At 38.9% G+C, this 15,204-nt stretch overlaps 1 protein-coding gene across 2 annotated transcripts in view; it reads left to right on the top strand.

The window, feature by feature from the left end:
- Window positions 1-14,418, top strand: part of LOC136857167 (lysophospholipase-like protein 1) — a 65,787-nt gene extending 51,369 nt beyond the window's left edge. For both annotated transcript variants that reach the window (XM_067135600.2, XM_067135599.2), the window contains one exon: window positions 12,335-14,418. In XM_067135600.2, the coding sequence (XP_066991701.1) occupies window positions 12,335-12,574 (240 nt within the window). In that variant the 3' untranslated portion in view covers window positions 12,575-14,418. The remainder of the gene's footprint in view (window positions 1-12,334) is intronic.
- Window positions 14,419-15,204: the final 786 nt, after the last annotated feature.

The following is a 15,204-nucleotide window of genomic DNA, read 5'->3' as shown; positions in this document are numbered from 1 at the left end:
GTGGAACAGGGTAACGTTCTTGTAAGATTATCTCACATTACATTACTTTTCGGATAATTATGTGACAGCTATATACATAGCATTTGGCTCATATATGGCTACTGGGTGGGCCAATTTTCGTGAAGAGTTTGATGATTCTGTATTTCATATAAGTAATCGAAGGTGTAAATTATGCATGTGAAAATTCCAAATTGACTTAACATCCATTAATAGAGAAAAATCAAACGTAAAATTGATACAGATACGGCAAAGAGTAATAAGACCAAGGTTGTAGATCATTCCAAATTGAACGGAGATTGTGCAATCTGTTATGCGATAGGAATTTCAGAAGGTCTGCACCATTATTAAAATTGCCTGCATATTTCGATATTCTTCGGGGATAAAAAGTGAAGAATTTAATGATCTTGGATGTTTTCCGTTCGTTACAGGCTAAAACGTATAATTTTGTCAAATTTCAATTATCTTCTTTTTCTTCTGGCAGATTATGCCGCAATCTGGATTTTCGGCGAGGCGGGTAAAAATTAGGACTTTCAGAAACTAAACCAAAAATTATGCAGATGGTCATTATTTCCCCTTAAACGGAAAGCTGTACGAAAATTTCGCCAAAATAGTCAGTGTAGAGGCACACAGTCGTTACGATTTGATTTATATAGATAAGGAATCTGCTCCATGTAAAACACCTTTTTGGTTATGGCCGCTGGACTTAACCTGCAAAACTGACCATTCATGATATCTCCCTTATTAATCCTCCTGACGAAAAAATGCACATGAAAAAAAGGTTTAGAGGTGGAATTCCATCACGTTTGGTCGATTTCCAGTCAGGTTGGTCTTGTTCTCTATATATTGTGCAAGAGTAAAATCACCATTTCGGTTCCCTATAAACCGCCAGTCCATTCCGGAATATGAAATGTTATTTACGTTTAAAACCTACCTTTGGACAGGTGGATGCTAAATATGAATTTTGGTTCGAATGTCTTCAGTAGTTTTCAAGTTGTAAGGAATACGCTTTACACGCACCCGCTCGTGAGTTAAGTCCGATGGGACTTGTACAGAAAAACGGTCCGTTAATGATATCTCCCTTATTAATCCTCGTATCGAAATGATGCACATGAGAAAAAAGGTTTAGAAATTAATTTCTACCAAGGCAGGTAGATTTAAATTAACGTTGGTTGTGTATATTTTGTGGAAGTGCAAAATCACAGTTTCGGTTTCGTATAAACCCCCAGTCAGTTCAGGGATTTAGAAACAATATTTGCCCTAAAATCTATCAAGGACAGGTGTATTCTAAATATGAGTATTGGTGGAAATACATCCAGTAGTTTGTAGCACTCGCGTACATACGGCGTAATTAAGGAAGAAAATAATACAGTTAAGATAGTTGAAAGTAATAGAAAATGGATTATAACTGAGGACAGCCGGAAAACGACAAATATGTAAATGCCAAGTTAATGTATTGGAAAAACAAATGCCCCTCCATAAATTATGCTAGTGTGAGTTATGGATATAATAAAACGGTAACAGAGGAGCAATTTAGGTCCATTGATTCCTAGGTAAACAAATAATAAGAAGATGACTAATGGTGTTATTATTTAATCTATTCGAAGGCGGTTATAACATCCAACGATATTCCGCCAATATCCCGCAGATAGGCCGATTGACGCCTTTCTTGCATTCTACCCAAGGAACAACCAAGAATTTAAAAGCATAATGAGGAAAATGGCAATACGTTACTTCCCTGCTGGCATGCAGTCAGAGACGTTGCCATGGTAACCTGTAGGTTCGTTGTCGGTCTGTCGGTCACTCAATGCAGAGCATGGTACCAGCAGAAAATTGTAAATTTCTCCGTCATGTAAAGAGTAAGGTAAATTATAAACATAACGAAAGTTGTTTATAATGAAGAGACGTTTCACGTACGGTAAACGAAGTTTACAGAAAATCAATAGTATAAGAGAAAATGGAGGAAAACCATTCAAAGATTTTAAAATGATATGCATATCGAAACCTTCCCCGGGAGGAGTATGCTCTAAATGTGAAGTTTGGTTGAGATCTATCCAGCCGTTTCGACGTGATGGTGGAAAAACCATTCTGGTTTTCTTATAAACCCCCCGTGTACTCAAAGGTTTTAAAATGATATGCATATCGAAACCTTCCCCGGGATGAGTATACTCTAAATATGAAATTTGGTTGAGATCTATCCAGCCGTTTCGACGTGATGGTGGAAAAACCATTCTGGTTTTCCTATAAACCCCCCGTGTATTCAAAGATTTTAAAATGATATGCATATCGAAACCTTCCCCGGGAGGAGTATACTCTAAATATGAAGATTGGTTGAGATATATCCAGCCGTTTCGACGTGATGGTGGAAAAACCATTCTGGTTTTCCTATAAACACCCCGTGTATTCAAATTTTTTTAAATAATATGCATATCGAAACCTTCCCCGGGATGAGTATACTCTAAATATGAAATTTGGTTGAGATCCATCCAGCCGTTTCGACGTGATGGTGGAAAAACCATTCTGGTTTTCCTATAAACCCCCGTGTATTCAAGGATTTTAAAATGATATGCATATCGAAATCTTCCCCGGGAGGAGTATGCTCTAAATATTAAGTTTGGTTGAGATCTATCCAGCTGTTTCGACGTGATGGTAGAAAAACCATACTGGTTTTCTTATAAACCTCCGTGTAATCAAAGATTTTAAAATGATATGCATATCGAAACCTTCCCCGGGATGAGTATACTCTAAATAAAATTTTGTTGAGATCCATCCAGCCGTTTCGACGTGATGGTGGAAAAACCATTCTGGTTTTCCTATAAACCCCCCGTGTATTCAAAGATTTTAAAATGATATGCATATCAAAACCTTCCCCGTGAGGAGTATACTCTACATATGAAGTTTGGTTGAGATCTATCCAGCCGTTTCGACGTGATGGTGGATAAACTATTCTGGTTTTCCTATAAACCCCCGTGTATTCAAAGATTTTAAAATGATATGCATATCGAAACCTTCCCCGGGAGGAGTATACTCTAAATATGAAGTTTGGTTGAGATCTATCCAGCTGTTTCGACGTGATGGTGGAAAAACCATTCTGGTTTTCTTATCAACCCCCGTGTAATCAAAGATTTTAAAATGATATGCATATCGAAACCTTCCCCGGGATGAGTATACTCTAAATATGAAATTTTGTTGAGATCTATCCAGCCGTTTCGACGTGATGGTGGAAAAACCATTCTGGTTTTCCTATAAACCCCCCGTGTATTCAATGATTTTAAAATGATATGCGTATCGAAACCTTCCCCGGGAGGAGTATACTCTAAATATGAAGTTTGGTTGAGATCTACCCAGCCGCTTCGACGTGATGGTGGAAAAACCATTCTGGTTTTCCTATAAACCCCCCGTGTATTCAAAGATTTTAAAATAATATGCATATCGAAACCTTCCCCGGGATGAGTATACTCTAAATATGGAGTTTGGTTGAGATCTATCCAGTCGTTTCGACGTGATGGTGGAAAAACCGTTCTGATTTTCCTATCAACCCCCGTGTATTCAATGATTTTAAAATGATATGCATATCGAAACCTTCCCCGGGATGAGTATACTCTAAATATGAAATTTGGTTGAGATCTATCCAGCCGTTTCGACGTGATGGTGGAAAAACCATTCTGGTTTTCCTATAACCCCCCCCCCCCGTGTATTCAAAGATTTTAAAATGATATGCATATCTAATCCTTCCCCGGGAGGAGTATACTCTAAGTATGAAGTTTGGTTGAGATCTATCCAGCCGTTTCGACGTGATGGTGGAAAAACCATTCTGGTTTTCCTATAAACCCCCCGTGTATTCAAATATTTTAAAATGATATGCATATCGAAACCTTCCCCGGGAGGAGTATACTCTAAATATGAAGTTTGCTTGAGATCTATCCAGCCGTTTCGACGTGATGGTGGAAAAACCATTCTGGTTTTCTTATAAACCCCCCGTGTATTCAAAGATTTTAAAATTATATGCGTATCTAAACCTTCCCCGGGATGAGTATACTCTAAATATGAAGTTTGGTTGAGATCTATCCAGCCGTTTCGACGTGATGGTGGAACAGACAAACAGACAAACAGACAAACAGACAAACAGAAACGAACAACTTTATTTATAAGATTATTTTTATACCACTCCCCTCGCCCCCTGCCAAAAGGGTGCTAGGGGTGTCTTACCCTCACGCGGTTTGTCTCCTGATACTAATTGATAAGTGTACCACGTTTGGTGAAATTGCTCCAGTAGTTTAGGAGGAGATGTGTCATATACACACCCACACCCACACACCCACGCACACACATACATCAATTTTTATATATAGTAAGAAGAAGAAGATAATATTTTTATATGTAGTTTTTCGATTAATTTTATATCTCACCCCCTTCGCTCCCCACTTGGATTTGCAAAAAATCCGGAGTAATACTGTTCATCTCAGAGACCCTGAAATCTATGGATTCGAAACTGTTTTTAATTATTTCTATATCTCACCCCACCCCCCCACCCTTTGCTCCCAACCTAAAAGGGGGCTGGATTTTAAAAAAATTCTAGAGTATCACTTTTCAACTCAGCGACCCCGAAAACTATGAATTCGACACTATTCTCGATTATTATTGTAACTACCACCCCCCTGACCCTCTCCCTTAAGGGCGCTAGGGATGGCTTACCCCCCACAGTGATCGTCTCCCGATAGTAAGTGATTCGTGTACCAAGTTTGGTTGAAATTGCTCCAGTGGTTTAGTTGGAGATGTGTCATTTACACACACACTTCCATTTCTATATATAGTAAGATTTTTACACTCGTTCTTCACCCCCTTTCCATCCCCGCCCAAAGGAGTCCTATGAGTGCCTTACACAACAGTATATTTTTTCCCCAGATATTAAGTCTTATTTGTACCTATTTTGGTTGACAGCTATGCCCAAACGTACATGCATAATCTCACTGCTCTACAATCCTGGAGCTGACGTTGCCATGGTTACGGCAGTTCATTTCTTTATCCGATTCCTAGAGCAGGGGTAGTGTGGTGCCAATATCTCCGTAACGGTTGGTTTTAGGGCCTTAAAACATGGTTTTCGGGCCCGTAGGGCTTACCGAGTTTTGTTCTTTGCGTCAAGAGGATTAAATTGAGCTTTGTCTCGTCCTTATACGACAAATTCGATATTTTGCCTATAATAGTATAAGAGAAAATGGAGGAAAACCGTTTTTCCTATAAAACCCCCGTCTTTTCAAAGATTTTAAAATGATATGCATATCGAAACCTTCCCCGGGGTCAGTATACTCTAAATATGAAGTTTGGTTGAGATCTATCCAGCCGTTTCGACGTGATGGTGGAACAGACAAACAGACAGACAAACAGACAAACAGAAACAATTTTATTTATATAGATTTGTTTGTTTGTTTGTTTGTTTGTTTGTTTGTTTGTTTGTTTGTTTGTTTGTTTGTTTGTTTATAAATTGGCGATGTTAGGGCTCTTGGCCCTCTTGTACACTTAACCACTGAACCTCATTGTTCAAATTTCCCTTCAAAGACGTTTTTGTTTGTTTTTGTTTTGCAATTGGAGCTTTGGCTATCAAGCTCGCCTGTTCGTGCCACATTAGACTAACAATACATTGTTTTATTGGGATGTGAATATTAACTATCCCTCACTCAAATACTGTAGTCTGTGGTCTCGGTAGTGCTATTCATTCCTTCACTATTTATTCAAGGGATTAGTACATTGATATGCTTCTAATTTATGGTGAATCAAGAGCGATAGCACTACAAGTGCAATACATTTACCAAGAGAGATTTCCACACAGATAACACCCGGCCACAGTTACTTTTAGTAATGTGGTATGCCATTTGCATATAACAGGGTCGTTCTCCCAACTGCCTCCAGTTAGAGATGCTCCGTGGGGCAGTTTTCAGAACTTGGGTCAACTTTTGTGAATGGATACTGAGGCAAGTGATGAATGATGGTGTGTTCATTTTAAAAATCTTGTTTTTGGAAAATATTCACGCTTTCACAATAATGGTACCATGAATTGCCACAGCATGCATTACTAGAGTGTTGATAATCCCCACTGGATAAGAGAGGCAGCATTTCAGGTATGAAAAAGAGTAAATGTTTGGTGTGATATTTTGGTTAACCACCTAATTGGTCCACATGGCTTTGAGGGCCATTTGACAGGAGCCCACTTTCTACTATTTCTCTGCCATCAGTTACCACTATTCAGCTGCCCCTCTTGGATCAATAGTGTTCACACAAAGAAGATCGATGTACAACTCAATCAGGCAATGTGCATAATCACGGGTTGCATTTGGAGCACGAACACACTATGGCTTTCTGTTCTCAACAATATTCCACCTTTAGCCCTAAGACGATCAGAAGCTCTCCTAAAGGTTTGGAAGAACATTCATCAGAACCCCCAACTACCCATCCATCAAGATATTACGTACACTGAACATCATCGACTGAAATCAAGGAAATCACCCTGGCGTACAGCAATGGTTCTTGAAAGAACCTCTTTTCGTGTTAACAGTTCATGGAAAGCCCAGTGGGATCAGTCTTCAGTAGTGAACAAACATCTAGTTGAGAATCCTTCTAAACACGTACAAGGATTTGATCTTCCAAGACGACAGTGGAGAATCATCAGTCGGATAAGAACTGGACAAGGCAGATGTGGTTATCTGTTGTGCAAATGGGGTTGGACTAACTCTGCAGATTGTGATTGTGGTGTCTCTTCTCAGTCAATCCGCCACATTGTTGCTGACTGCCCAATTCGAGCTTTCAAAGGAACGTTAATGGACATTCACTGCACATTGGATGAAGCAGTTGATTGGGTCAAAATGCTAGACCTAGAGTTGTAGTATTGTACGGACTTGTGACTACGCTCATTTATTCTGAAACTACCGTATTTTATCGCGTAATTCCCCCCTTCTTTTTCTCGAAAAATTTTCTTGAAAACAGTAGGGAGGGAATTATGCAAATGGTGCTTCTAGGCATTCAGAAAGGAAAGGAAACGATGTATTAGGTAAAAGTTATATTTACGGTAATACTGGTATGTGAAAAAAGTGGTACCTACAGGTATTTATTTTCAATTAACACAAAAGAATACCACGGTTTCATTAGGCTACAATGAAGAGCAGCAATGAATTGTTTCATTGTTTCTTTTCTCTCACTATTCTGCGGCCTCATTTTTGTCACTATTTTCAGGCTCAGATAACACATCATCATCTTCATTTTCACTATTCCACAACATGTCATCCTCGGAACCGTCAATGGGACAAGAAATTCCAGTTTTTAAAAACTATTCTTAACAATATCGACACTAATTTTCTCCCATGCCCGGAGTATCCACTCGAACATCGTCGGTATTGATGGCTTGCTTATCTTGCCTCCTGGAGTCAGCTGATGAGATCCCACCACCATCCATTCTGAATACAGGCGTTGAACATGTTCTTTGAAAGATTTGTTGATGCTGACATCTAAAGGTTGAAGAATGGACGTTAAACCTCCAGGGATGATGACAGGATGGGACTTCATCAGTTTCATTTTCTCTTTTACAGCTTCCACAAGGTGACCCCGGAAACAGTCTAGGACAAGAAGGGACTTCTTTTGTAATAATGCTCCAGGTCGTCTTCCCCAGACTTTCTCCAACCAATCCACCATCAAATCATCCAGCCCTTTTCTTGAACTCGTAAGTGAATTCCATGTGGGTAGTCTCCTTTGGTAATGTCTTCCTTTTAAAGATGGCATACAGTGGAAGTTTATTGCCGTCTGCTGTAATGCACATCACTGTGCATCTTAGACTCTCCGCTCCAGTCGTCTTCACAAGGACACTTTTTGAGCCAGTTTGAGCAACAGTGGTGTTATGCGGCATGTCAAAAAACACTAGCGTCTGGTCAGCGTTACCAACCTGAGGGAGTAAATAGTCATATTGCTGTCGCACTTGTATTACGTAACGATGGAACTCGATTACCTTATCTGTGTAGTCTCGAGGTAAACGCTGGCACAAAGATGTTCTCCTCCTTAAACTGTGATTTTGCCGTCTCATAAAACGAATCACCCAACCAATGCTTGCTTTAAAATCCTTTCTGTCAATGTTGAGCGTGGCAGCTATCTCGCGAGCTTTGTTCTGAATCATTTCGTAAGATACAGCACAACCATCATTCCGAAGTTCATTGACATAAGCAATTACACCATTATCAATTTTGAGATATTTCCCTGTTTTAGGCCCACGGAAAGATTTGGAGCCTTGCCTTTGCAGTCATGAGTTTATCCTTTTGTTTCCGCCAATACCGTATTGAATTAGGATCAACGAAGGAATGTCTTCCTGCAGCTTTCACTCCATTTGTATCGGCGTAAGATAACACATTTAATTTAAATTTTGCCGTGTAGTTTGAATATTTCGACATTATGACGACTTCTGACCTAGAAACACGTCTGCAACTTCACTGTTCAAATTTACGGTATGTTGTGACAATGGAAACATTTTTATGTAGAGTACCGCTGTGTTCGTTGTTGTCCATTATCAAGTCATTTGAAAGCCGCTCCAGTAAGAACAAACCAGAAGAGGGAATTATGCGCGATATTTAATAAAATAATTTTAATGATGAAAATCGTAGGGGAGGGAAATATGCGAGGTGGGAGCTTATGCGATAAAATACGGTATATACATGTGTGTACATAGATTCATTATAGGATAAAAAAATAAACCACTATTATTAGAGGATGTGTTACCATGTAGTTTCAATATGGCGGACCTCCACCGCACAATTCAGCAGTCGTCTGCAACTACCTGAATGCTACACACCCCAATCAATAGATGCAAAAGGCAGGACCTGTCCCCTGGCCTGTCAGGTCACTAGATTGAACACCATTAGACTTATTTCTTTAGTGCCATTTGAAACAAGATGTCTGTATATAACAGCCAGAAGATCGTGAGAGCCTTTGGAATCTAATTACAGAGGCCTAATTATCCGTTACACCTAACATATTCCAGCAAGCCAGAGTTTCAGTTCACCGCCTTGCCTAAATGTGGATTAATCAAGAAGGTCACCATTTAGAGCACATATTGCATTAGTGAACTTGTGTTCATGTACCTTGAGTCCCTTCCACCAGCCATATTGTTCTCATCCAGACCTCATCACTAAGTAGTCCCTTTTAGGGCCACACAAACACCCAGAAACTGAAAACATTTATGTGAGACAACATCCCCACAAAGTAAGGTGAAATATAAACGTTTTAAAAACAGCCCCCCTGGGGATTTGAACCAGCCTACACTTTATTTGGACACTCATGAATTCACTGCTGATTTCAACTGAAGTAATGAGAGACCTAGGTGGTCACTGGAAGATTACACTTTATCCAGTGCACTTGAAGTAGACCGAATACAATTTCCACATGTATAAAAGTTTCATTTGCTGTTGCAAATGGTTAACGAGTTCATTCAGGAGTGCTACTACTACCAAATCCATAGTATAAGTTCATCAAGCTCTACAGAGTGTACTCAAAAACATTCATAGTATGTGCACATCAGGATGGCCTGATGTGTGTATGTTTTCTGTAAAATGTGTGCTTGCAAAGTGTGGCCTGAAACTACATTCAAAGGGGCACAAGACTCACACTGTAAAATAGCTAACTGCAAATGTTTTCCGGAGTGTTGAAAGATGTTTACATGAAACAGCTTCACTGTAGAGTGTACCTCCTGTTAAAGACATGCCTGTATCAACAGATAATAAAAAAAGAGGCTGTTCTCGTTGCAACCTGGAATGACCCCTACACTAAATCACGGTCATTTATTATTTATTGTATGACTTTTAGTGCTGGGAGTGTCTGTTCGACACCCACAGGTCTGGATGTGTTCAAGAGAGGATAAAACAGTCTACTCTTGCCAAAAACACCAAATGAAGACTTAACTTCACCATTTGATGGATGAATTGCCATCAACAGCGTCATATGTGAAGAGGTTTGCAATTGAATCCAGGTTTTTGACATGGAGCTGTGTGGGGCATTCAGTTTCTGAAGTCGTGCAGTTACTAGTCTTTCCACGTCACACATTTCAAGAGTAGACTATGAGTTTATGCGTTCAGACAAAATCACCACAACCAGGGTCAACTGTCGTGGTGTACAACATGTTGATGACAGGGGGTCGCCGTCGGCTAACTTGAGTGGTAAGGGAGGGTACACGGGTCACACTGCATGAAATCATCTCTGCCACCAGTGGCAGAATATAAACGGTGGCAACCTTGAGGTTAAGGAGGTCTCTTGCTTCGAAGCAGTAACTGAAATTTTCTTTTGCTTGTGTTTGAATGACCTTATACAGGGTGGTTGGAAACAACATGAATTGGGTATATGAGCATTATAGGGTTGGTCGTACTGATAAATAATTTGATATTCAATATTTTGCGCCATTGTCAGTTTATCAGCTGTTGAACTTAGCCAATCAAATCACTTTGCGGGTGAATTCGAATAGCTCTTTTACAATTTTTGTTGGATTTTGTCAATAAAATGTATGCATCCAACTGTGATAAGTATCAATCCATTTTTGCTTGGTCTTTAGATTTGTTCTTTATAGCAGATAATGATGGAGATGACAAAAATAGGCTGTGTGAGGAAGTCTGAGCAGCTGGTCTCTATTGACCTAACTGGTGGAAACAGTTTACAACTGGGTGGAAGGTTGGAAAACATGGTAATGGAGCCATGTCTCATCACCAGTCACAAGCCTAGCCATGAAATCAGCTGGATCTTGATCATGGCACTGCAAAAGTTCTCTGCACATATCCACACACCTCTGTTTTTCATCTGCAGACAAGAGTCTAGGCACCCACATGGATGACACCTTCCCCAACTGCAACTGTAAGTGACCATGCATGATCCGCTGCAGGGTGTTTCGGCTAATACCCGTGGCTGTCTTCATTTCCGTAAATGTGATGCATTTGTTTCCTTGGATGGCCTGTTCGACCCGGGCAATGTTGGCTGGTGTTGACACTGACACATTCCTTCCAGAACTGGTTCCCTTGTCCAACCTTCCACCCAGTTGTAAACTGTTTTCCGTGATGGCGCATGTTCTCCACATACTGCTACCAAGTGCCGATAAATTTCTGCAGTGGTCACGCCTTCTTTCCATAGGAACCAAGTTGTATTAGTGCTGTCCCTGACGGTTGCTTTCCATATTGTCTGCTCCTACGCCGACAGTGTTGTTATGAAATGGCTATGACGAGTGCATTCGTTGGCCCTGTGCGTGTGCTGCTACCAGAAGGGTGGAACAAGACACTAGTTACACGTCACCACCTTCAAAAGTGAAATCTGAAACACACCTGGATGTACAAAAAATAAAGTGTAAAACAATGTAGTATGCCCTTCGCACATGTAAATGTCTCAAAATGCTTAATATGTGGAGCATCTGATGTTGGAACAGGAGGAATGATATTTGTTTTATTTTGGTAAGTCTTCTTTGCCATTAGGATAATAATACTCTCTATAAGTGGAAATATAACTCTAGGATAGACCTCCATTGAGGTCTTTAATCCATACCAGTACATATTGGTGTATACCAGGACACAGTTTAGTGTGCTTGTCACTTTCACCAATGCAACATGAAAATGAGATTATATTGTATTGTATTTTATTTCATTTGTCTGATCATACAGTGATACGGGACACATCGATAATCGTATTTACAGTAACAAAGAAAAAATGAGAAATATACAATCTAGTAAAAAAAAATGAATTGGCGTATGGCTTTTAGTGCCGGGAGTGTCCAAAGCATAAGCAACCTGCATGTCTTGATGAGGATGAAATGATGATGAAGATTACACATACACCCAGCCCCCCTGCCAGTGGAATTAACCAATTATTGTTAAAATTCCCAACCCTGCCGAGAATTGAACCCCAGAACCCTGTGATCAATGCTAACCATTTAATACTGAAACTGGACTACAATCTAGTAAAGAAGCACACATAAACAAAAACAGTGATATACAGTATATGTTAATTTTTGAGAGCTAATTATTCTTCAATAGAATAAAAACAATGGTTACAATCAAATTTCAATAATTCTGTCTTAAATTTGTATGTTGTTTTATACACTTAATGTCTATGTCTGTTCTATGTCTGTTTAAACTGATTTCTGTGCAAATTGTTATCTGCCAATAAACAAAGAAATGTAGAGCTTGTGGGCAACTATGAACATCCTATCATAATAATGTTCATGTTTCTCATCTATTGTTGCTTAGTATGATATATACTTCTCTCCATCATTACATACCTTTCGTATCTATCGAGTTCCAACTTATTTTCTATGTTCATATCTTTCTTGTTGCAGGCACTGCAGATGAAAACTACACAAGAGCTTCCACCATTGTTCATGTGCCACGGGGATCAAGACGGACTGGTAAGTGATGAGTGGGCCAGTCAGACTGCCAACACCCTGCAGAAACTTGGTGTGGATGTTCAGTTTCACATAATCAAAGATGCTGACCATGAGCTTACAAAGAGAGAACTTTTACAGCTGATGGACTGGATCAGTGAGAAACTTCCACCACTAGGTGAATTATCCACTTGAAATATTTGTTAGTATCCTCTTGAAATATTTGTTAGACATTTTTTGTAGTCATAAATCCTTTTCCTTTTAAAACATGTGGCGAGTATATAAATGTTTTACACTATAAAAACATATCCTTTTCTTACGTTGCTGTAATGATAGTTTAGTACAGAATTGGCTAACCTGCAGTATACAGCATGCCATTTTTATGTTGAGTTTCAAAAGTGCCACTCCACTGTACCGCACTTGCCACCATGAATATTGTTTGTTTTTAATTGTTTCTGTAAGATTAAAATACTTAGAATAGTTAATATAGTATATTTATTCTCCCATCAAATCAAATACATGTATACAAAGTACATTTTGATATTGGATATATCTTAAAGGTATATGATATAAAACATAGTTATGTACAAGTAAATCATTATGAACAAATAGTTATGAGTAGAGCCTGGATTTCCATGCAAATGCATGTTTTTAAATAAGCTGGTTACACCTCTCAAACTTTGCAAATATTCGTTTTATGGCTTAACGATTTCAAATAACCGCTCTCTTTTTTTTGTGCATGTTTGCATGTTTTGGCCTTTCTAGGAGAAAATTCATCCATAATGCATATTTTGAAGATTCTGGATTTAATAGCGAATATTTGGACGTTTATATTGAACAAGAATCTTCTTCTGACTTTGGCGCATATATAATGATAGTGCCTTTTATGAATGTTGGTGTGCAGAATTTGGGACTATTTTTCCACGTTATGCAGTATGTCTATTATTGAGAGATGGCAACAATGTATTCCTAGCATCTTATGTGACTAAGTGTACATACGCCAGAGGTCCTATAATCCAATTAAGCAAGCACTTTGTTATCTGTTGCTTGAGTAAACATTGACATAAGGCAGAAGTACCCACGTTGATCTCTGTAATTCTTAGGAATAGAAGTCCCAGTTATACATTGCTATAAAATGAACCTTAAATTGTGCATTACTCATTGACGGCTCATTTGTTGTATCTCTTGTATCACACTTCTGTGACACCACGTTACTGAGATAGCAGTCCGGCTCCATGGCTAAATGGTTAGCGCGCTGGCCTATGGTCAGAGGGGTCCCGGGTTCGATTCCCGGCAGGGTGGGGAATTTTAACCATCATTGGTTAATTTCGCTGGCACAGGGGCTGGGTGTATGTGTCATCTTCATCATCAATTCATCCTCATCATGATGCGCAGCTCGCCTTCGGGTCTCAAATCAAAAGATCCTGCACCTGGCAAGCCGAACATGTCCTCGGGCACTCCCGACACTAAAAGCCATATGCCATTTCATTTACTGAGATAGCTCACAAACCTTGGTTTTGCACTGAACCCTCTTCCGTTGTTATCCTGGAATTTCCTACCCGGAATTCTCACTCGTCACGTTAACGCAGCAGGCAATCGTTACCGGTTATTGAGATCGAACAAAGTGATCCGTTCAGATCCTGACTTTGAATTCGTCAAGCTTATATAAGACGTGTGTATGTTGGGTATTCAGCCCAAAGGCTGGTTTGATCCTCTACAGCTCCACCAACAGCTGTCATAGATAGCCTAGGTGTTACTGAAGAAGCATGCAAGGGAAATGAGGAGTGAGGTAATTTCCTGTTGCTATCCTCAATATAAGACGTATTGTGGTAAAAATGCAGAAGACATACAATTTGACCTCAATTTGACCCAAATGTCTTCAATTAAGTGTACATCTGTCACTTCTTGTGACGTAGAAAGATCATTTTCTGTGTTTAAGAATATGCTGACAGATAAATGAATGAGCTTAAATTAAGATGATTTGGAGAAATTACGGTAGTTGCACAATGTTTCAAGAGAAACTGAATTTTGAGAGTGCACGTTTTGCCATATTATAGTGCACGAATGCACGCATATTTTGAGATTTGATTGTGCATGGAAATCCAGGCTCTAGTTATGAGCATTTTATATTCTAATCTTGTAATTGCACCATTGAATAAACTATTTGCCTATTTAGATATTCCTCCACAGAATAAAAACAATATTATGCTAGATATGCCTTTAATAATATAATTTTTGGGGCAAATTTGATGTTCTGTGGTAGTTTATTGTATCATTTGATTCCTATGTGTAATATTCCTTTTTGATATGTAGTGTATTTGTATTTGCATGTAAGATATGAATGTTTTGTTTGTGCCTTGTGTTATGGCCATGAATACAGCTATTCATTTTTAGGGCACTGTCTTTGTTCATTCATTTTTTTTTTTTTTTTTTTTAAACATTACTTTCCAAGATATAGATATAGTCTTGAATAGAGTTCTGCAAGGTTCTCTAGTTTTAATATTCATCATAATTCTAAGCGCTCACTTCTGAATCCTGAAAGTACTTAAAACATCTGGCAGTATAGCCCAAAATATTATTCCATATTTTAAGTAGGTATGCATGAAAATAAGCAAAGTATGCATTTCTTAATGTTATCATGCTTATGCAAGATTTCAAAATATGTCAAGCAAAAAAGCATTGTGCTCAGTTTTGAATTTAAATACTGTAACTTATATGCTTATTCCTTTTGAGGACATTCTGAACCCAAATCCCTAAAAAAAATGTTTCTAGCTTTCTAGTCATTTAAAATTATATTTGGAGTTGCAGGTTTCCTGTTCTGAGTG

The sequence above is a fragment of the Anabrus simplex genome, chromosome 1 (genome assembly GCF_040414725.1).
Source record: "Anabrus simplex isolate iqAnaSimp1 chromosome 1, ASM4041472v1, whole genome shotgun sequence".
Taxonomy (NCBI): domain Eukaryota; kingdom Metazoa; phylum Arthropoda; class Insecta; order Orthoptera; family Tettigoniidae; genus Anabrus; species Anabrus simplex.
This window is presented reverse-complemented; position numbering and strand designations above follow the sequence as displayed.